The 23,950-nt window shown below is 46.9% G+C and overlaps 1 protein-coding gene across 1 annotated transcript in view; it reads left to right on the plus strand.

The window, feature by feature from the left end:
* The first annotated feature begins 23,372 nt into the window (after nt 1-23,372).
* The window catches only part of Podxl (podocalyxin like), a 40,203-nt gene continuing 39,625 nt past the window's right edge, over nt 23,373-23,950 (plus strand). The window contains exon 1 of the mRNA XM_036182054.1: nt 23,373-23,863. Within this exon, the coding sequence (XP_036037947.1) occupies nt 23,788-23,863 (76 nt within the window). The 5' untranslated portion in view covers nt 23,373-23,787. The remainder of the gene's footprint in view (nt 23,864-23,950) is intronic.

Here is a 23,950-nt window from a genome sequence, read left to right on the forward strand (position 1 = left end):
ATTGGTGTCTGTGTGGGCATGTGGGCATGCGACCATGGAGGTCAGGAGCGTTGGACCCTGGAGCTGTAGCTACAGGCGGTTTTGAACCACTCATCGTGGGTGCTCTTCTGCAAGAGCAGCTCACATGTGTAACTGCTGAGCAAACTCCCAGCCTTTTCCTTCTCTTTCCAGTGCTGGAGAGTGAGCCCAGAGAGTCGCGTTCTAAGTGTTTGCTCTACTGTCTCCTGCCTTGTTTTAAAGCTCATTATAGACGGTTAGCTGTGAGGCTGGGTGGATGTGGTGGCGCACACTTTTCACCTCAGCACTCAGGAGGCAGAGGAAGGCAGACCTCTCGGAGTTCACGGTCAAAGGCCCGTCCATAGCAGCCATGTTGTGTTCCTCCACTTCTTAAGTAATTCTTTTCAAACATTACTTTGTTTTTGTGCTCGAACGTGGAGGTCAAAGGACAACTTGTGGGGATTGGTTGGAACTCATTCGCAAATGTGCACCCTGGGAATTAAACTCAGGTCTTCGGCCTTGTCAGCAAACACCTTTGCCTACTGACTAATCTCAACAGCCCAAGTTTGGGAACCTCTCAGTCTGTTAGAGCCGTGCAAAGTAGCAGTATTCCAGAACAAATGGACAAACACAAGATTTTGTGTGTAACTATGGCATAAGCTTGACTAACAAGTGACTTTCTCCTAGTTATTCTCCTTTTGAGCTTTTATGTGTGTATGCTTGTGTGTGTGTGCATGTGTGTATGTGTGCACTTGCCTAGCATGCATGAGGCCCTGAGTTTGATCTCCAGCACTGAGAAAATCTAAATAAAAAGAGGAGAGAGTGGTTGTGTTTGTGGGACTTTTTGTTGCTAAGACAAACACCGCAAAAGAATCACAGTAAAGAAGGATGTATGTCACCTGGTCCCCCAGCTAATGGGATGATGACACACCCCATCGCCCCCAGTCACCCTCTCTGGAAGCATCCTCACAGACACACATCTAGAAGTCTCTCCTCAGCCAATCAAATTGGCAATCAAGATTAACCGTCAGTGAAGATGACAAAAATTTTGCAGACTTGGACACACACAGGATTGGCCCTGCAGGCATGTGCACATCATGGCATTTCAGCCAGTGCAAAGTGGCAGCTTGCATGGTGCCCATTGGAAACTCCCTGTTGCCTCGTGATGATGACACAGCCAGAGCAACATCACTGCACCAGGAGTTAGTACCACTTGAACGGTGACACATAGGTGTGAACGCACCTACGGCACCTCGGAAACTAAAAGTATAGCACAGGGAACCACTTGAGTGCAGCCCAGAGGGTGGCGCATGACGGTGAATGGCCATGCCACTGGGGTTTTGTTTGTTGTTTATAATTTACGTATTTGTATTTGCATTGGTGTTTTGCCTGCATGGATGTCTGTCTGTGTGAGGGTGTCAGAACTTGGAGTTACAGACAGTTGTTAGCTGCTATGTGGGTGCTGGGAATTGAACCCGGGACCTCTAGTGTGCTCATAAACCTCTGAGCCATCTCTCCAGCCCTGTGCTACTAGTTTGTGTATTGTCTAAACGATACTTTTCATTGTCAGTTTAGAGAGTTCTTCTACTTATAAAGAAAGGTACTGTAAAGCAGCCCGCTGTGTTCCATAGACAGTATCCTGTGCATCTCACCCTTAGTTTGTCTCCTGATTATATAGATCAAGAGGGGCTGAGACTGTAGCTCAGAGCTTGAGCACTTGCCTAGCGTGTATGAGGCGCTAGGTTGGACTGCCTAGCACCAGAAACACACACACACACACACACACACACACACACACACACACACACACACAAAGGCTACAATGAAGGACTGATAAACACCTTCTAGGCTTCTTTAAGGAACCTCTATGATGTATTCAAGATAATAAAATCACCTTTAAATTGCATTTCTGGACCCAGAAGTACTGGCATACACCTTTAATCTCAGCACTTGGGAGGTAGAGACAGGCGGATCTCTGTGAGTTCAAGTTCAGTCTGGTCTATATAACAAGATACAATTCAGCCAAAGCTATCTAGTGAGAACCATCTCCAGGAAAGAAAGAAAGAAAGAAAGAAAGAAAGAAAGAAAGAAAGAAAGAAAGAAAGAAAGAAAGAAAGAAAGAAAGAAAGGAAGGAAGGAAGGAAGGAAGGAAGGAAGGAAGGAAAGAAGAAAAAGAGAGAGAGAAAGGAAAGTTTCCAAAAAAGCATTTCTGGGCTAGAGAGATGGCTCAGAGGCTGAGAGAACTCATCAGACTTCCAGAGGACTCCAGTTTGTTTCCCAACGCCTACATCATCAGATAGTTGACTACTGCCTGTAACTCCAGGTCCAGGGCATCAAATACCCTCTTCTGGTTTCCATGGACACCTGAACCCATGTGATATACACTCACACAGACATACACACAGACACATAAATAAAAAGAATCAAAACAAATAAAATGCGTTTCTTAGAATGGGTTCCTAGCTGGGCTAGGAATGAGGCTCAGTTGGCAGAGCACTTGTCCAGCATGCAGAGCCCTGGGTTTGATCTCTAGCACCTCACAGAAGGAACATGGTGCATGGTGTCATATTCCAGCAGTCTCAGCACTTGGGAGGTAGAGGTGGGAGGACCAGAAGTTCAAAGTCATCCTCATCATCATTTTAAAAACAGTGAGGGCTGGAGAGATGGCTTAGCTGCTATGAGCACACACAGCTCCTGCAGAGGACTCAAGTTTGATTCCCAGCGCCCATCGGTGGCTCACAGCTCCCTGGGACTCCAGTTCGAGGGGATCAGATGCTCTCTTCTGACCTCTATGGGCACTAGACATGCAGGTGGTGGACATACATACATGCAGGCAGAACAGTCATACATATAAAAAATAAATTTAAAAGAATATGTCCCTCTCCTTAAGTGACACACGGCAGGATTGCGTTGCACATAAACAACTAACTCCCCCATCCCAGTATCTTGTTACCACACACGGCAGAGTGTGTCTTCAGGATGGAGTCCCATCCCAAAGCTTTCCCCCAAGTGTTTCTGATCTGTTTTGTGGAGGAGACCGCAGGGAAGCCAAGATGGTGGTGGGTTCCCTCCTTCCAACAGGCAGGGAGTTCTCCTTGATAGGACAAATCTCCTTGATAGGACAGCGGAAGAGAAGAGGTGGCAGAGGGCAGAACTCAGGTCCGAAGTGAGACCTGAGCATCCCTGTTAGAACAGGGGATTCAGTTGTGGACTCAGTGTACTCACAGCTATGAGCCTGCCCTGCCTAGGAAGGTCTTGGATTTGGGGTCAGAAGCCCTGAGCTGGATTCTGAACTCTGGAACCACAATTGCTTTTTGTTTTTGTTTCTGTTTTGCAGTGTGAGCCTTAAGTGACCCCAAGGAAGCTGACACTGTCTGAGTTCCAAGTCCCCATCTCTGGAAAATGAGGATACTAGGTACCACAGTGGCCATAAACATCACGACAGCAGCAGTAATAATATTTGTTCCATCCTTCTCAGAGAGGTCAAAGTGCGGCTTAAGGCAGTCTATGGTGTGTGTGTGTGTGTGTGTGTGTGTGTGTGTGTGTGTGTGTGTGTCTGTTATAACTCAACTCACAATCATCTAGCATGTGATCACTGCTGTCACTCACCCCAGACCTTTACTGAACGCCTGCTTTGCCCCGAGCACTGAGTTAGACCCGGCAAATCTGGTGATGAAAGAAAGACGCAAGGCATGTAAGAGGCTTGCCCTCCTCCACATTAGACCTCCAGGGTCTCTCATCAGTCCGGTTAGGCTGTGCAGCAGGTGGGCTGCTTCTGAGGTGTCGGGGTCATTATCCCCATCATGATTGCTGTGGGATTTAAGCGACTTGATTTATACGACCCATCGACACATGTCACAGTACTTGTCATGGAAGGAGCACTCAATAATGGTTGGCTCTTTGAAAGTGCCCTTGAGGTCACTGCTCTCTGAAAGACTTGGTCGCTGTCTAAGATACCTCCCTCTGCGTGATGAGGGCTAATAGCTGAGACATTTCCACGCCTGGCTTCCTTTGCCATGGACCTCTTGGGACCATAGCTTTTGTTCCACTCCAGCTGTAAGCATGCACCGGGTTTTCCTACTTCTCACAGTGTATGACCCAGGATGGTAGACCTGGCTCAGCCGCCAGACACTCCTCCTGTGCAGGTGCCATAAAAGACAGACAAGCTGTCTGCTCTTATCCAGTCAGCAGAAATCGCCTCACAGCTTCAGTTGAAAGGAAATGGCAAATGCCTGACACTACCTGGATGGCCAGGACCCAGAAGCTGGATAGCCCAGAGACCTAGGATAGAACCAAACATGACTGGCAAAAAAAGAAAAAGAAAGAGAGAGGGAGGGAGGGAGGGAGGGAGGGAGGGAGGGAGGGAAGGAAGGAGGAAGGAAGGAAGGAAGGAAGGAAGGAAGGAAGGAAGGAAGGAAGGAAGGAAAGAAACAAGTCAATGAAATGATTCCTAGTGACATCCTTCTAGCCTCATACATGGGTGCCTAGGCAGTCATTAGAGAGGCTTCATCTAGCAAGTGATGGGAGCAGATGCAGAGACCCACAGCTAAACATCAGGCAGAGCTTGGGGGACCTTAAGGAAGAAGGGAGGAGGGATTTTTAGGAGAGGGGTCAAGGACACCACTAGAACATGGCCCGCAGAATCAACTAAGCAGGGCTCATAGGGCTCACGGAGACTGAGATAACAATCATGGAGCCTGTATGGGTCTGACCTAGTTCTCTGCATAAATGCTGTGGTTGTGTAGCTTGGTTCTCAGGGGACTCCTTACAGTGGAGGTAGGGGTGTCTCTGACTCTTGTGCCTGCTTGTGGGACCCTTTTCCATCTACTGGGTTGCCTTGTCCAGCCTTGATATGAGGGTGTGTGTCTAATTTTATTGTTACTTATTATGCCATGTTTGGTTGATACCCCTGGGTAGCTTGCTCCTTTCTGAAGGGAATGTGAGGAGAGGAGGATCTTGGGGAAAGAAGTTGGGGAGAGGAAATTGAAGAGAGGAACGAGTGAACTGTGGTCAGGATGTAATCTATGAGAGAAGAAAAAATAAATTAGAAAATATTAGAGAGAGAGAGAGAGATGATGGTGGTGGCGGTGGTGGTGGCGGTGGCAAGAGGTCATTCTTGGCTACATAGAGAGTTCAAGTCCAGCCTGGGCTACATAAGGTCTGGGCAGCTTCAACAACAAAAATGAGTGGGGCTGGACCGTGGTAGCTCAGGCCTTAATCCCAGCACTTGAAAGGCAGAGACAGGAGGATCCCTCTGAGTTCCAGGTTAGCCTGGTCTAGAGAGTGAGTTCCAGGAGTCAGGACTAAATTGAGAGACCCTGTCTCAAAAACAAACAAACAAACCCACAATAACAACAAATGAGTGGATTCATGGTTCTGGAGACTGCAGTTCAAAGTTGGGGGATGGGCTGTGAAGATTCTTTTTGGGACGCCATGTCTCCTTTCTAGCAGAGAAGGCCAACAACCCTAAGCATTCCTTGGTGTGATGGCTATTCTTGGTTGTCAACCTGACTATATTTGGAATCAACTAAAACCCGAGCAGCTGGGCACCCTGTGAGGCTCCCCTACCCTTCCCTTGTCTAGATCAGTTGAGGTGGGAAACCACCTTAAATCCAGGCCACACCTTCCGACTGCAGCCCACACGAAAGAACCTGGAAAATGGAAGCTTTTGCTTTTTGCCTGTTTGCCCTCACTCTTGCTGGGAAGGTCATCTGTCCTGTTGTAAGGCACTCATTCTTTCAATGGTCTTAGAACCTATTTCTTCAGCAAATCAAGGCAGGCTGAAGACCAGCAGCTTTCTAGGAATCCTTGAGTACTCCAGCACCAGACTGGGAGAGCTGAAACAACCAGTCTCATGATCTGAACTATTACTGGATTCTTAGTGTCCCGTTGGGAGACAGCCGTTGTTAGGTTGGAATAAACCCCCTTTATGTGTGTGGTGTCTGAATGAGAAGGACTCCCATAGGTTCATATATTTGAAGAGCTGGTCCCGACAGGGCGAACTGTTTGGGGAATGATTAGGAGATGTGGCCTTGTTGGAAAAGGTGAGTCACTGGGGGTGGACTTTGAGGTTTCAAAACCCTGTACCATTCCCAGTCTTTAACTCTGCCTCATGCTTGTGGCTCAGATGTAAGCTCTCAGCTACCATCCAGAGTCATGCCTGCCTGCTAGCTGCCATGCTCCTTACCATGATCCGTGATGCTTATGAACTCACCCTCTCAAGCTGTAGGCAAGCCCCCAATTAAATGCTTCCTTTTATACGTTGCCTTGGTCATGGTGTCTTTTCATATACTCACAGCAATAACACAGTAACTAGGAATATGTATGTGTGTATACATATACATATACATATACATATACATATACATATACATATACATTCATTCTATCCATTCTATTCCTTTAGAGAACCCTAACACTTGCTTATAGGATACATTATTGCATTTTTCACTTCCATCTTCACCTGACCATTTCCTTCTTTACCTCTGTGTCTTCATGACATTCACCCTTCCTTCTTTCTTTCCTCCCTCCCTCCCTCCCTTCTCCCCTTCCTTCCTTCCTTCCTTCCTTCCTTCCTTCCTCCCTCCCTCCCTCCCTCCCTTCCCCTCCCTCCCTCCCTTCCCCCTTCCTTCCTTCCTTCTTTTCTTCTCATTTTTGGAGATGGAATCCAGGGTCACACACATGTCAAGTTACATTCTACCACTGAGCTACACCCCAGGCAGCTCCTGCTTTTCTTCTTTCTTATGAACATGTTGTTCATACAAGAATAAATATTACCTGGTCCTAACCCGCTTTATTTGCTCAGCCCCTCCAGATACTCCTTCACTGATGATGGGGTCACACCGTGATAAACCCATCATAAGAGAAAATGTTTCAAGTGGAAAGTGTGTTTATTACCCCAAAAAATGATCACACACCTTAGCTTTGAAACCTGGAACACTTTACTGTCTGCCTCTGTGTCTCCCGAGAGTGTTGATCTGGGATATGAAAATGCAAGATTCACAGTGCAGTTCACACTGGATGTGTGGGCCTTTCTTCCATCATAACACTGGACCATCATAACCTAGGGACTCTATGTATTTCCTTTTCAAGACTTTTGTTTACTTTTATGTGTATTGGTGTTTTGCCTGCATGTTTATCTGTGTGAAGGTGTCAGATCTCCTGGAAGTGGTGTTACAGACAGTTGTGACCTGCCATGTGGATACCGGAACTTGAATCCAGGTCCTCTGGAAGAGCAGCCAGTGCTCTTAACCATTGAGCCATCTCTCCAGCCCAACTGTACATATTTCCAGATAAGTTTGTGTTCTGAGGTACTGGCAGTTTAAGGCATGGATATGTATCTTTCTGGTTATACTTATTCAAGTCAATCACAGCCAGTTTCTTTTTCTTTTTTTCTTTTTTTTAAGATTTATTTATTTATTATGTATACAGTATTCTGTCTGTACATATGCCTGCAGGCCAGAAGAGGGCACCAGATTTCATTACAGATGGCTGTGAGCCACCATGTGGGTGCTGGGAATTGAACTCAGGACCTCAGGGAGAACAGCCAGTGCTCTTAACCTCTGAGCCATCTCTCCAGACCCTCAAGTCAATCACTTGAATAAGTTTAAACTATTTCATCTCTAAGACACATATGATGGAAAGTGTTTTCTTCTTCAAGTGTGTATTAAAGGATTCCATGGGTATCCAATGTGTTATGGTTTGGCTCAAAAATGTCCCCACAGGCTCATGTTTTGAATGGTTGGTGCCTGAATTGTAGAGCTGTTTGGAAGGCTGTGGAGCCTTTAAGATGTGGGCCCTGGCTGGTCACTAGAGACAAACCTTTAACTGTGAAAACTGAGCCATACCTAGCTGTGGTACTGCCGTCTGATTCTGGTGCACCACCGTGGAAGGCATCTCCACCACAGGTTCCTGTTGTCAAGCCATCTCTATCACAACAAACTGAAGCCCTCTGAAGCTATGAGCTCAAACCAGTTCTTTCCGCGGGAGCTGATTGCTTACCTGGTTGCTTTGACAAAAGATCCCACAAAAGCAACTCAAGGTTAGAAGGATTTGTTTAGATTGACAGTCCTAGGACATGGTCCATCATGGCGGGGAGCCATGGACACAGGATCTTGGGGTGGCTGGTCACACGGGAGTAAACACCAGTGCTCAGCCAGCATAGCTCTTTCCTTTTTGTGCAACTTAGGACCCTAGGGCATGGAATGGTGCACTCTATGTCACGGTAGACCTCCCCACTGGAGTGTAATCAAGACAGTCCCTGACAAGCATCACTGAAGTGTAAACAAGATAATCCCTCACAGGCAGGCCCAGAGCCTTGTCTCCAAGGTGATTCCTGATCCTGACCCGCTGACAGACCGAGTTAACCATCACACTCCCTAAGCTGTTTTGGTTCAGTAGTTTGGTCACAAAGATGCAAAAGTGACCAACATATAATGCTTAGTCTGTTACACAACAAACATTTTAAAAAGTAGCCGCTGTCATTACCAACTTTATAACGGGCCATCTGTTGTGGGTTCTTCCAGACAAAGGCCCTAGCTCCATGATACACATGGAGCCCTGGAGGTCATCCCTAGTACCAACAACAATAAAAAACAATAAAATTAAAAATAAAATTAAGGGAAGAATTGGGCAGTTATTCTATTTTATTTGATAAGCTGGAATTTTTGTGTGTTTTATTTTTACTGTGGTTGTGGTTTGGGGACAGGGTTTCTCTTTTTTTTTTTTTTTTTTTTTTTAAAGATTTATTTATTATGTACACAGAAGAGGGTGTCAGATCTCATTACAGATGGTTGTGAGCCACCATGTGGGTACTGGGAATTGAACTCAGGACCTCTGGAAGAGCAGTCGGTGCTCTTAACTTCTGAGCCATCTCTCCAGCCCCAGGGTTTCTCTGTGTAGCCCTGGTTGTCCTTGAACTCGCTCTGTAGACCAGACTGGCCTTGTCTCACAGAGATCCACCAGCCAGATAAGCTGTAATTTTGTTGTTTGTTGTTCTTATTCTCATTTTGTTTTGTGATGTTGGAGACAAACTCCAGAGTCTCCCACATGCCAATCATGGGTCCCATCACCGAGCACACCTTTAGCCCCTCACAATTCTAATTTATTCCCCTGCTTGAAAAGTTTTTTAAAATTTATACTTCATTTATCCCCCATACCTGTGAGTGTGTGTGTGTGTGTGTGTGTCTGTGTGTGTCTGTGTGTGTCTGTGTGTGTGTGTGTGTGTGTGTGTGTGTGTGTGTGTGTGTATGCATTGTACTAGCGTGCATCTCTCCTTCTACCATGTGGGTCCTGGGGATTGAATTCAGGTCATCAGGTTTGATGGCCGTCACCTTTACCCATTGAGAAATATCACCAGCCCTTGAGTAAGTTTTTGTATGAGTTCTGGACTCCTAAAAAGTTCCACCATTTATTGAGTTAAAAAAAATGCCTCCAGGGGCCAGACATGGTGACTAATGCTTTTAACTCCAGCACTCAGGAGGCAGAGGCAGGCAGCTCTCTGAGTTCCAGGCCAGCCTGGTCTACAGATCAAGTTCCAAGACAGCCAGGGCTACCCAGAGAAACTTCTGTCTCAACCAAAAAAAAAAAAAAAAACACCCCCAAAATTTGCATGAATTGGGGCAGAGCATAGTGGGAAGGTATCCTCTCATTGGCCATCCCTCTCAGGATCCCTAAAATGCCCCCAAAAGTACTATCTCCAAATATATTCAAACTAATTTTTAAAAGCTTCTTTTTCTAAATTCTACAGAGAGAGCATTAGTAATGAATGCTTATCATAAGTGATCCATCAGTATCCAGGACAATTTATAAGACGATATAATTTTTTATGTGCAGTATGTTCATTTTATGGCCTTCTGTGTAATCAGTATGAGCTCTACATTTCTGTGCATTTTTAAAAAGCATCAGACACACATTTATTACTTTAAGTGACAATAAAGGTTTATAGTCCTTGGCTCCTGTGCCGTCCCCAGTCATGCCCAGGCTTCTCGTGCCAAGTTCTTCCTGCAGAAGACAACCTCAACGGCAGCATTATTTTTATGGAGAAGACATGAGCTGCTTCATAACGGGTTCAGTTTCCAGGGATACCAAGTAGAGAAGAACAATGCATTCTCCTTTAAAACTTAGGGCTGTGATTTTTTTTTTTCTTTTCTTTTTTTTTTGAGACAGGGCCTCATTGTGTAACTGGCTGGCTGGGAACTTGCTATGCAGACCAGCCTGGCTTTGAACTCTCAGAGATGCACCTGCTTCTGTCTCCCAAGTGCTAGAATTAAAAGTATGTGCTTATCTCAATAAATAAATAAATAAAATATAAAGTAAAATGGGGTTGGAGTTGTTCAAGAGCCTCCCCAAATATGTTGTGGTACTGCTGTTCCCTTCTGTTGCTCTCCGAGATGGAAAGTAAGTCTCTGCTGCTGAAGACATCATGCACTTTGGACACAAGACCCAGGGCATCGGAGCTGGATCTGACCCAAAAGCCTCCTCTTTGAGGACTAGCTTTCGTGGTTCCGGAAGCTGTCATGTAAGCTTCCTAAGGAGGGAAGCGACTGATAGTTAAACCCAGCTGTGGTGCCTATGAACCAAAACAATGACCAGCACAGCACAATAGCCTACAGGTGTAGTAGTGGCACACATACCTTGGCTGTAACCAACAGCTCTCTCTTCTTGGATTTAAGACCCTCTCAATGAGAGGAAAATCATGCCAGGTTTTGAAAACTTAGCCAACTCCCCAGACTTAGTGAAGTCATGGATCTTGGAGGAGAACCGACAACAGCGTAATCCTAGCTATGTTCTAAATATTTGTTCTTATACCCATAGGTAAGTGTAGTCCTTGCCTCTCATCAAAGAAATTTCTCTTTGATTCAGAGGTAGAGAAAACCACAATTGATCAAAATGGAGCCCAGTTGCCACATAATAAAGCTACAGCCCAACCCCTGCCTCCAAGGCTTGGGGTCATTTTGGAAAAGGGGTCAGACAGATTGTAAGAGCTAGAGGAAAAGGAAGTTTGCTGTGAGATGGTCTCCTAGTATGTCAGAGAAACTACATTCAGGAGGTCTCACCAACAGGGCTACCCAAGAACGACTTGAACAAGGATAACACCAATGGACATTCTAACACGGAATGGGGGATGCTTATATGGCCTCAACTGTAGACAAATAACTACAGACAGCTAAAGAATGCTGAGTGCAGGGGAGATCATCTTCTCCAAGGAAGAGCACACCAACTGGTTATCCATTACCAAATGGTCAGCTCTGAAAACATATACAGACTTAGCAGGTTGTATTTTTTTATATTTAGGAAAACATACACAGAGAGAGAAAGGGAAGGAAGGGAGGGAGAGAGAGAGAGAAGCAATTAAAGAAAAAGAGACCATGAATTTGAAAGAGAACAAAGAAGTTAGATTGGGGGGGGGTGTTGCAGAGAGGAAAAGGAAGACAGAAATGATGTAATTTTGTTATAATCTCAATTATAATTAACTGAAAAGTTAAATGGAAGCTGAAGAGACAGTTCAGTGGTTAAGTGCATGTACTGCTCTTATAGAAGATCTAATTTCAACTCCAGCATCCACACTGGGTGGCTCATAAGCTCCTATGATTCTAGCTCCAAGGGAATCCACACCTCTGGCCTCTGTGGGTGCCTTAGTCAAATGCACATGCATTAAATCTTAAAAAAAAAAAAAGAGGGCATATATTATTAAAAACAAAACAAATTTACACCATCGCCCTCTGCTCCTTTGATCCCTTGCCCATCCTCTGACCAGGCCACTACTGCAGCGTCTGCATATACACAAAAGTAATAAAAGTACACAAATGTATTCAAACAACCAAACAAAAGACATTATAATCAATAGGTCCTATGTGATGGTACACACGGTACTCTCAGCACTTGGAAAGGAGAAGCAGGAGATCAGGAGTTCAAGGCCATCCTTGGTTATATAATGAGTTCAAGACCAACCTGGGCTATGCTGCATGAACTTCTTCTACCTGGAAACCCATGTTCCCCTCTACCGCCACCCACCCCCAAGAAACCAGAGAGGAAAATACTGAGGAGTTACAGGAGGGAAGTGAAGCTGCTGAGCTTGTCATGTCCAATGCAGACTCTGGGTCTGCGAATGTGTAGGCATTGTGTAGAAGGAGGGGGTCTTAGAGACCTCCTTCTTGGGCACAAATCCATAGGCTGAAGCTGTATATTTGGCTGTGGCATAGACAGAGCAGTCCCTCCTTTGAAAAGTAAAGACTCCTTTGGTTAGATGAAGGGTGACTTTTTGTTTATTTTTTTGAGACAGGGTTTCTCTGTGTAGTTTTGGCTGTCCTAGAACTTTTGCTGTAGACCAGGCTAGCCTGGAACTCAGAGATCCACCTACTTCTGCCTCCTGAGTGCTAGGATTAAAGGTGTGTGCTACCACTGCCTGGCCAAGGGTGACATTTTAATTCATGTTCCAGGTTTTCTTCTGAGCAGTCTAAACTCTTTTGACAGAGGACTAGTTGGGTCAGAGGGACTAAGGTGCTTCTGAAGAGGCGAAGGAACTGTAAAAAATGCACCTGTCTGACATGCCCTGGGCCTTGTTGGACACTGTAGCTGTGTCCCAAACATGAGTACAGGGTTCATCATAAATAGCTTACAGGAGGAGATTATAAATTCTTCCCCAAGCTGGGCCTGGTGGTACAAACATATAGTCCAAGCTACTTGGGAGGCTGAGTCAGGAGGATCACAAGTTAAGGCCTGTCTGAGCTAGAGTGAATTTGATGCCAGTCTGGGTACCTTAAAGAGAGAGAGACCCTGCCTCAAAGGACTGGAGATATAGTCAGTATATAGATAGTTTTTATATGTATGTATATTTGTATATATAAATACAATATAGTCAGTATAGTTTGTGTATATATATATATTTGTGTATATATATATATTTGTGTGTGTGTGTGTATATATATATATATATATATATATATATATATATATATATATATATATATATGTATGTATATATATGAATACAAAGGTCTGGAGAAATAGCCAGTATACAGTTTGTGTATGTGTGTGTGTGTGTGTGTGTATACACACACTATATATATATACACAAAGGGCTGGAGATAAAGTCAGTGGTAGAGTGATTGCCTATCCTGTGTGAGACCCTCGCTTCAATCCCCAGTGTCATAATTAAATAAATAAAATCCTCTCTTTAATGGTTAGAAGGTTAAGAAGAGGAGAAAACTCAGGACCTTAGACTCTAGGCAAGGGCTGTACCACCAATCACACTGCCAAGCAGGAGCCACGTTCTTGATCGACCCTAGGATGTCCGAGGGTACGACCATCCCTAACGTTGAAACCATTCCCTAGTCAGTGTTAGGAAGCCACTAGTGTGGACCCATGAGAGATTAGGATAAGATATAAGTATTTATTTGTACATATGTGATCACTACAAAGGAAACTGTATTCTTCAAGCTTCTTTATCAACTTTGCTTCGGAGTTTAGAACTGTCTGAACGGTAGTTAGGGCAGATACTTCCTGTTTCACAGATAAGGAGTTAACAGGAGTTAGCTTCCTGATATCATGAGCAATTGAACAGCAGGGCAAAGACAAGAAACTACAGCAGGGGTTCTCAACCCTCCCCATGCTGTGACCCCTTAATACAGCTCCTCATGTTGTGGTGGCCCCCAACCAGAAAACTGTTTTCGTTGCTACTTCGTAACTGTAATTTTGCTACTGCTATGAATTGTAATGTAAATATTTTTGGAGATAGAGGTTTGCCACACAGGTTGCAACCCACAGGTTGAGAACCGCTGAACTAGATTTTTTTTTTAACCCTTTAAATTACCTGTGGAAAGCTGTTCATTTTCCTAGCTGCTGTTCACTGAGCACTTCCCAAGGCTAGGCAACATGTAGGTCTGTCTGAACCCAGAGGCATGGCTGTGGCCTCACAGAACTTTGGGTACATCGGGAAGAGCAACACTGAACAGAGAAAGACTAAAAATGCATATGCAGACTATAGTGTGTGTGGGGGTGACCAGGGGGAGACCCCTTAAACTCTAGCACTCTAGGCTGTGTTTTTATTTTAGTGTATTCATTTATTTTTCAGTGATAGGACTTGAACCCAGGGCCTCACAAATGCTAGGTAAGAGCACCCATGGAATGCCAGCTCCGGCCCAGATTTGTGCTTTCATTCAAAAGCCTGATTGTCGGGATTCTTTCCAACTAAAAAATTCTGGAATTTCCTACTTTGCCTCTGCAAAAAGCCTAAGACAGTGGCGTGGTGTGTGTGTGTGTGTGTGTGTGTGTGTGTGTGTGTGTGTGTGTGTGTGTGTTGGAGGAGAGACAGAGAAGGATATTTCCTTGTCCTCTTTGGCTGCGACTTGACTCCCCCAGCCACACCTCAGACTTCCGGCTCCTACAGCCAGTTGTGGGCCTGACTATGCAAATGTTATCAAAATGTCTGGGCGATGTGGGGAAGAACAATGCCCCAGAGGTTAGTGAAGTCATGGGAACCTCCAGTGCTCAGTGCAGACCCGACCACTGCTGTCCATGTGTCCATGTCTGGCCAGTGTGTTTACCTCCGTGGTCTGCAGTCCCATGCTCAGGGCTGCTCCAGCTGTCCCCATTCTTATCTTCATAGCCAGGGACAAGGACACCTGAGCTTGAAATGAAACCTGTAGCTCAAGACACATGTCACACTGGAGCTACAAAACCCTGGATGCTGCCTGTCAAGTTACCAGGAAGATGGGAAGAAGACAACCCTTAACTAATCCCAACCGAATGGGACAGTTTGGAAAATCCGTGGGATAGTGAATGGGAAGGGCTGAGAGTTACAGGATGAAAGCATTGGGCTGCTGTGGTCATTCTGATATCCTCAGGTAGATGAAGATGTAAACGATGGTATGATTCATTAATCTTTTCTGTTACATTTATTTGTTTATGAGGGGGCAGACACTCTACCGTACATGTTTGGGAGAATACAACTTGTAGGAGTCAATTCACTTCCACCCTGAGGGTCCCAGGGATTGAACTCAGGTCATTAGTCTTGGCAGCAAGTCCCTTTATCCACTCAGCCATCTCGATGGCCTGAGATCCTGGGAAGCAATGCTAAGCTTGTGCATGTGTTTGGCTTACCCACAGTTAGCATGGTCTCCCTCATGTATATTATAAAGTGAGGATGGTTCAGTAATTGAAAACCCCATGTGCTTTTTATTCAAGTCGAGTGGGTTTGGGGATCCAGGGCAGTGTGGCTGTGACAGCGGGCAATGCAGCTGTGTAGGCGAAACAATTGTTTCCTTGAATGGAGAACAGCACTTACGGCCGGCTTCGTCTGCCCATACAGTTTGGGTTACTCCTAAGGGCAGATATTTCAACTTTTAACTGTGTTTATGAGACTCAGCAGGCAAAAATTATAGCACAATAAGTATCATTTTGTAGTTACACGCCATGACCTCACTCTCTGAATAGTGAGTGGTTTAGGAAGGAAGCTGGCAGGGTTAAATTAACCCTGACTCTACTTCTTAACAGCTGCGCGACTTTAGGCAAGCTATTTAATTCCCCCAAGAGCCTCAAAATCCTTACCCAGAACTCAGGATTAATAATAGCACCTGCTTCACAGATTGGTCCTGAAGATTCAGTGTGGCCACTCGGGTTTTAATCGGGCTCAGCACTGGCACATAGAGTGAGGACCGATAAACTCCAGCTGTTAGGATTTGAAGATGAAGGTATCTCACAGGACAAGTGGTTGAACACCTGGTCCCCAGCTGGTGGGGCAATCTGGAGAAGTAATGGCAACTTCAGGAAGATGCCTAGCTAGAGGCATTAGGACACTGGAGGCAAGTCTTTGAGGATTCTACCTGGTCACTGTTTCCTGACTCTACATAGTGTTTCCTGTCTACCCTGAGATACGAACACACTCACACTGCCGTGGTGTCTGCCCCAGTTCCCTGAACCTGTGAGCCAAAGTAAATCTTTGCTCCTCTAGGCTATTTCTATGGGTATTTGGTCATAGCTGTTGCTCACGTTGTTCTTATCATTAACTGGCACATGCTGTCATTTGTGGGACCCTCTAAATTTCACGTTCTGGGGACAGCAGTATCCAGAGGTGGAATCTTTGGGAGGTGATGAGTTCATGAGGATTCTATCATCATGAATGCATTCATAGGTGAATGAGTTTTACCATAAAAAGCAAACTTTCTCTGGCTTGCTAGGTCTCATTACGTGGTACCTTTACCCCTTTAGGATACAGTGAAAAGGCCTTTGCCAGTTGCCAAGAGGAAGCCAGCGATGTAGCAGGAATCTTGAATGTTCTTATTAATAAAATCAAACCTGAAGCCAGTTATTGGGGTGAATGCTAGAAGACCAGAGAAGCAGAACAAGCCATAGCCTCACCTCACCAATTCCTCAGCTGATCCTGTTTCCTCAGACTGGGAGTCTCTGAGTCCTCATCCAGAATGAATCTCAGCTGAACTGTTGCTAAAAGCCTAAAAGCTTAACCAGCCAAAATGCTTCTATTTTCTGTTCTCACGCCTTATATACAATTCTGCTTTCTTCCATCACTCCCTGGGATTAAAGGCTCACTTTCTGGGATTAAAGGTGTGAGTCACCATGCCTGGCTGCTTCCAATGTGGCCTTGAACTCACAGAGATCCAGACAAATTTCTGCCTCTGGAATGCTAGGATTAAAGGTGTGAGTGCCACCATTTTCTGGCCTCTGTATCTAGTGGCTGTTCTGTCTCTGGCCCCAGATAAGTTTTTTAGGGTGCACAATATTTTGGGGAACACAATACCACCACACAGCACCATGTTCTTGGACTTCCTTAGCCTCCAGAACTGGAAGCTAAAGAAACCTATCTTTAATTTGCTCAGTCTCAGGAATTCCATCATAGATTGGACTAAGACATACTTATTCAACTACTGGGTACTTACAGGGTACCAGATACTGTGCTAAATACACACAGAGTGGACGAACGAGTAAATAAAGGGGGGAGGGTGTCTTGCTCTCACAGAGAGAACTGAGGTCTGTCACCAAAGCCATTCATTCAGACAGTGAATTAGACAAGAAGTACCTAGAGGAGAAAATGGTTAATTCTAATCTGAGGGGCAGAGGCCAGATCAGAATATGATGACTGAGCCTCTAAATGCACAAATTCGTGGAAAGCAAGTTAGCTCTGGGAACAGGAGGCATCATCGGCAAAGACCTGCCAGTGCCAGTGTGTACAGGATCCAGTTTAGAAGACCTTCTTCTGGACTGTGGGAGAGGAGGAGGGAAAGTTAGTTAGGGACCAGAACTTAGCAGGCCTTAAAAGCCAACCTAGGGAATTTAGGTGACAAAGAGCAGAGATTTGGAGCAGGTGGGGACATGACCGCTATTAATTCTGAGACCCAACACTCTGGTGTCAGGTAGAGGGGAAGCAGAGAGAGTCGGGGGACAAAAGTCAGGCTCTGCCAAAGGTAGGAAAAGGAGCCAGACACAACAGCTCTGTCCTCACAGAGCCCAGAGCTCACTGGAGAAATAAGACATGTGTGTCAACATCCAAGACGGAGATCACAGAACAAAGCCACAGCCACCTCAGGTCCGTGCCAGGGAAATGAGTTTTCATTTCCTCAGCTGGAATGGGACAGTGGTGATACATTCACCCTTCTGGTTTATAAGGATGTAATCACGCTAGGACAAGGATGTGTTGAAAACCCTTCACAGACTACAAACCAAGCTTCGTACTGCCCACATGCAGGCTCAGCCCCAGTTGGACTCCAGGCCAGAGGAAGCTAAGTGCATGCTGGTTTTGTTTCATGAGGACTGAGAAGGCTGGTGCCCAGTTAAGTGAGCCTGGAAAGCAGGTTGGGGCATACCAGGAAAACGGAGCCAAAGCTGGCACTTTGGGCCTCTTTTGTTCCTGCTAGGGGACCTGAGCCTTTCCAAACTGTGAGACACAGGCGTAGGAATGAGAATAAGGTTGACAAAGGGGTTGGAGCACCCTGTTAGAACTGTAGCTGGAGGGACAGACTGCTTCTGGAACCTTCTTTATTTGCAAGCTACATGAGTGAGGATGTTGTTGCCTTAGCTCTCTGGGCCTCAGCTTTCTTCCTGTGGGTGAAGTCGTCAAGTCCAGCAACCCCTAACATCCACCTAGCTGTAGGCTTTGTCTGAATGTAAAGTGTGTGGGAATTCTGGGACACTGCACTCATAGCTCTGTCTCATCTGAGAAGAGGGTAGGTAGGTATAAGCATACTTTGTAATCTGTAATTCTGGCTTGAGATGGGCATCACCTCTGCAGAAAAAGTCTCTCACCTGTCACTCTGGGACACAGTATGTTAGGGTCTTATGATCCTAGACTCAGGCTTGCAAGAGGAATGAATACTTCGGGAACAAAGTAAAAATTAAGGCAGCTGTTTTGTGGATGCAAACATATCACTGCTCATGAAACAAGCACCAGCTAGGTACTACATACACCCTCCGGCTCCCTTGGGGGTTCTGTGGGTTATAGAAGTTAAGGATAAGACCAGGATATGTGGCCACCGAACCAGAGAAGGGTTAAATTCTGGACTGACTTACTCCAAGATCACTGCCCACCTGCCATGACAGACAGACTAACAGTGTCTCAAACCAAAACTTTTTTCCCAAAGTTCTCTCTCTCTCTCTCTCTCTCTCTCTCTCTCTCTCTCTCTCTCTCTCCTTTCTGTATGTGTATGTACATGTGTGTACGTGTGTGTGTGTGTGTGTGTGTGTGTGTGTGCAAGCACTAGCACATGCATATCATAGGGTGTACAAGGAGTTAAAGAACAACCTTGGGTGTCAAACCTCACTTTCCTCCTTGAGACAGGGTTTTTCTGTTGTTCACTGTTGAATATCCAGGCTCTGCTCGATCCATGAACTTCTGGGGCTTCTCATCTTGATCTAGAAGCACTGGGATCACAGATTCATGCCTCCACACCCACCTTTACACTGACTCTGGGGATTTGAACTCAGGTCCTTTCCCACTGAGCCATCTCTCCAGCCCTCCACTCCAAACTTAGAGCAATGACTAGCTCAGGAGAATTCTCACTGTCTATGCCTCTTCTAACACCTCCCTTTCAGCTAGCTCCTTCCTCCTTCTTCCTAGTGGACGTTTCTCTGTGTGTGTGTGTGCTTTTCAAAAGGTTTATTTATTTATATTTAATGTGCACTGGAGTTTTGCCTGCATATATTCTGTGTGAGGGTGTTGGATCCCAGGAACTGGAGTTACAGACAGTTGTGTGCTGCCATGTGGGCACTAGGAATTGAACCTGGGTCCTCTAGGAAGAGCAGCCAGTGCTCTGAACCACCGAGCCATCTCTCCAGCCCCGGTTTCTCTCTTCTTAAGATAAAGCCATGCCCACAAGCGTTCCCTTGGCCCCACATTCTGCTCCCCATCCCTTTCTTTCACATCTACATTGTTCTTGGTTCTTGTCTTCCTTTCCGCCCTTCCCTGCCAATTCATTCTACTTAAGGGAATCAATCACACTGGCTCTTCCATGGCCAGATCATGTCAGTGAGTCTTACAGCAGGTGACTTGGATGGTCACCTCCTTCTCCCTCCTTTGGCTGAGTCACACTCATGTGCATTCTCCACATCCGCTGACACCCCCCCCCCACCAGCCCGGCTGTGAAACAGAGGCTCTTTTACAGGCTCTGCCTCAGCCTTTTCCTGTCTCCACTGAAGACCATTCCTAGCACATCGATCAACCCCACCTGTACCTCCACGGCTCTCTTACGGGTGCTCCTGATCCTCACCTCTGGTCTGAGCTCCAGTGTCCCAAACAGAACCTCCAGACATGACTCTGAGTGTGTCATGGATCTTTAGCATCATCAGCACATTTGAAACTGGACCTCCCCCCACATACACACACACAATCTGTTTCTTTCTTTCTTTCTTTTTCTTTCTTATCTCCTCCATCTTAGGAATGCCACGACTCTCCCCTGGCCCCAACCTTTGCACTCAGATAATCCACCTAGTAACCAGTGGCTATCTAGAGCCCAGTCATAACACTCCACATACCCAACTCTTACACCATGTCCACATCCTTATGGACCCAAATTCCTCCTGAAGACGACTCCTGGCTTCACATTTGTGCTCTGCTCTCTTCCCAGGTCACATCTGCTCACATCTGCTCATTCATTCTAAGTGTGCTGAAGCCAGAGTGGCTGTTTTGACGTGGAAAGTTGGGCACTGTCGTAAAGAGGCTGGCTGTAGTGGCCTCTTCATTCACCGGTTCCAACCCTCTACAAAAGGCTCCTTGCTTAGGAAAAAACAATCCCTGCAGATCTCAGGCCCCAGCCTCACCTTGACCTCTCCCTCCCCTCTGCCTCCTGAAAAGCCTCTTTCCCTTTTTGCCCTGAAGTTTTACACCTGGAGCCCCACAGCCCTCCCGTGTTGCCGTCCCTAACCTCCCCGAGCTGCCCACCATTTGTCACAGTCCTTACCACCTGCTAACCATGTTTGTGTACAGGTATTACTTCTTCCCGAAGAGTGGGGGGGGGGGGCTCTGCCACCCACATTTGCATTCTCAGCACAGTGCATAATGTCTGGCACATGGCCTGTTCCAGTAGACGCGGCTGGATAATAACACACAGGGCATGACTTTGGAGTGAGGCGCTTCATTCAAGCCCCAGTGGAAATTCATCGAATTACACAACTTGGCAGTCAAAAAGAAAGTGCAGCTTTTCTGATAAAATCCAATAAAAGTCGTCTGTTTACCTTTGTGCATTTTCTTTTGGTAAGGCACAACCTTCCAGGTCCTGGATTTCAAGATAGATGGAACACTGGTCTGGCCCAGCTTAGAAAGTCATTGTAAGAACATCCTTGGTCCCTTATGCAGGTACAGTGGCCTTGAGGCAGTGAGTGCGTTAGATCTTTTATAGGGGTGTAATGGGACAGGGCCTGTCCTACGTCTCTAGAAGTTGTGAATAAGGATCAGAGTGTTTCAGGATGAGGAACAAGAAGGTGTACCAGGTCTGCACTTAGGGATGTGGTCAGCCGAGCTGACAAATTGCACCTGCTAGGGACTGCCAGGCACAACAAGAACATAAATTTAAGCCTCGTGCCATAGGTTCTTGTGTTATGGTTCCAAGCTGGCATGCATGTCTGCATCTGCAGATTTGCATCTGTGTCTATGCAGAACATCTGTTCTGCTGCTGTGCTGTTCTGGCTGCTCTGAGGAAATGAAAAGTAAACTCTGAAGACCCTCTATGTTAACAGGTTTAAAGTCTGTTAATGGATGGCTGGAGTGTAGCTCAGTGGTAGACTGCTTGCTTAGCATGCACAGGTTTGGTCTCCAATGCTCGCGTACACACACACAGAGCTAGACAGACAGACAGAAACACACACACACACACACACACACACACACACACACACACAGAGAGAGAGAGAGAACACACATGGATAGTAGTAACCAAAGTGCACTGAATTCCAGAAGTACGGGAGCTAGCACCTATAAAGGGCATTGCATTTCAGCTATAAACTTGTACTCCAGTCCAGCAAGCTAACTGTGCAGAATGGGCCAGGGCTTCAGTCCAGCTGAGAGCCGCTCTGCTCACCCTGTAGTCTCCCCATTGTGTTGGCCTCATTCTGGAAGTTCCATGGTTCATATATGGGGGTCCTGGCAGATTAACCACAGATCTGACTTAGCAGTTTTCAGATACAAAGAGTGCCCCACTTCCCAAGCCCAGATATCTGCTGTCATTTTAACTATGTTTGATCTGATAGTGGGGCCAATCTGAAATCATGTTTACTTAAAATGTCCCAAACTCTATCCACAAAGTTAATGTGATTGTTTTGAGTTGGTATAGAAGCTGATTCACTGAATGCAAGAGCATGGGTTAACCGGGCCACATACAAAATGAAGATTTCAACCCCAGTTTTGAGAAAGTATTGCTTGGTTTGAGGACAAGCCTTTTGTTGGCACTGATGCCGGGAGAAAACGCTAAAAAAAAAACACCAAAGATACACACACATCCCAGCGTATTTCAGGGAACACCCTCTGTCTTTCCCAAACCGGCATGGAAAACCGTGCCAAAAACGATCATGCAGAAACTTCCTCGAGAAAACAGCAGGTCAGCTCTTCCCAAGCTTAAGGCAGGCAGCAGGGACACCCCAGCCCCGCCGGTGCTTCCTAAGCTGAGCCTGTGCGCAGCCCCCTTGAGAGGTTCACCGAGTCCACCTCCCTTGGGATTCGGGAACAATCTCTCCGCTTAGGCCCATCTGGCAGAAAAGCTCCGGATTAGAAACCCAGGAGTCATGTGTGACAAATTTTCACCATCTCCCTCCAGTGTTCGCCGCCCCTCCCCCTCCAACTCTGTAAGGAGTGGTTGAGGTGCCTTCTTAGCAGCAAAGGCCCCCAAGGTAGAGTGAACAGGCTGCGACCTTCTTTGTCCTTTCACGGGGTAAATTCGGGTTTATGAGATTCTCCAACTCCAATCCCCACCCCAAGTCTACGCCTTTCTCACCCGCGCAAGCTGCTTCTTTCATTGAGACTGTCCAAGGTTCCGGCCCTAGGCTACGTGCTTCTCCCGCGTTAGCAAGTATCTCAGCAGCTGTTAGAGGTGTTATTAGCTTTGTTTTTCGGATGAAAAGAACCGAGGCACACAGTAATTTAGCACAACTTGGGTTTTGAGCCCAAGTTGGATTTGACGCCGAGGCCCTTAAATCTCCATTGCTGCTTTTTACTCAGCAAGATTAATTCTTATGGAGCAATTATGGTATTACAGGCAGTGTGTAAAGTATTTTTCCAGACTAGTCTCATAAGCAAGTCTGCCATTTACCACCTAAGGGATCTCAAGCGACTTTCTTAACATTTTTTTTTTAAACTCCATTTTCCTGTCTGCAAAACGAGGCTTTAAAAAAATGTGGCTGTTGTGAAGAGCAAGCGAATTAATACATGCAAAGCTCTTAGAACACAGACTCGCAAGAATTAATCGTCGAAATTTTTGCCGTAAAAGAGTCACATCTATTTGTACTTGGAGAAACGTCGGTGGGAGAGGTTAAGAAGAAAAAAAAAAAAAAATCGGTCCAGATGGCACGGTACTCATCCCGCAGCACAGACTTGCTCGGGGATTGCACGAAATCCAGGCACCTGCTGGGGAGGGGGGCCTGCTCCCCGGGCTCAGGCGCAGAAGGCGCAGAGGTCCGGGGACATAGCAGGGCCGATTTTTATCGGAACTCCCAGGCTGGGGATCTGTGCCTGCGTGCAAGAGCCGCAGCATTGTGGAGGATCCCGGCTGGTCCCCTGCAAAAGCTGTGCGTAGGACATCGGCGGCGGGGTCCCTGGAGCGCCCACAGGCAGGCGTACACAGCACGAGCACAGATCTACAGTACACCCATTGGGCACGCGCGCGCACACACACACACACACACACACCCTCACGCTCACACTCACTCACACACGCACTGGCCCGGACCGCCAGCCCGTGCTCCCCCGCCCGCCGCGCTCCAGGGCGGAGTTTCCTCCTCTGCTTATTGTTCGCGGCCCAGCGCCCGCCCAGCCGCCGCCCCGCCCGACCCCGCCGCCGCTGTGGGCGAGCTCCTGGGGGAGGGGGCGGAGGCCAGCGCGGACGGGACGGGGCGGGAGTCGTCGCAGCAGCGCGCGCTGGGCCGCAGCCGCTCAGACACCGCCCGGGCCGCAACCACCTTCGCTCCTCGCTGTTGGCTCCGCGCCCTAGCCCAGTTCTGCGGCAGGCAGGAGGGGCCGCCGGAACGCGACTCCGGAGTTGGCGGCTGTCGCCAGGCCTCCCCCGAGCGGCGCCGACAAGCGACCCTGCGCCAGAGCCGCAGCCACCTGCTCCGAGTCCGCGGGCGAGGCTAACCATGGGCCCCGCTCTGGCGCTCTCCCCGCTGCTGCTGCTGTTGCTGCTGCCGCCGCCGTCGCTCTCCGACGATGGTGGTGAGTGGACAGCCGGGACTCCGCCGGACCCTTGGTCTTTCCCCTCCATCCCAAGTCAGGCAGGGCTGCTGGGAAGCCGGCTGCACC

Source organism: Onychomys torridus, chromosome 3 (assembly GCF_903995425.1).
Source record: "Onychomys torridus chromosome 3, mOncTor1.1, whole genome shotgun sequence".
Lineage (NCBI taxonomy): Eukaryota > Metazoa > Chordata > Mammalia > Rodentia > Cricetidae > Onychomys > Onychomys torridus.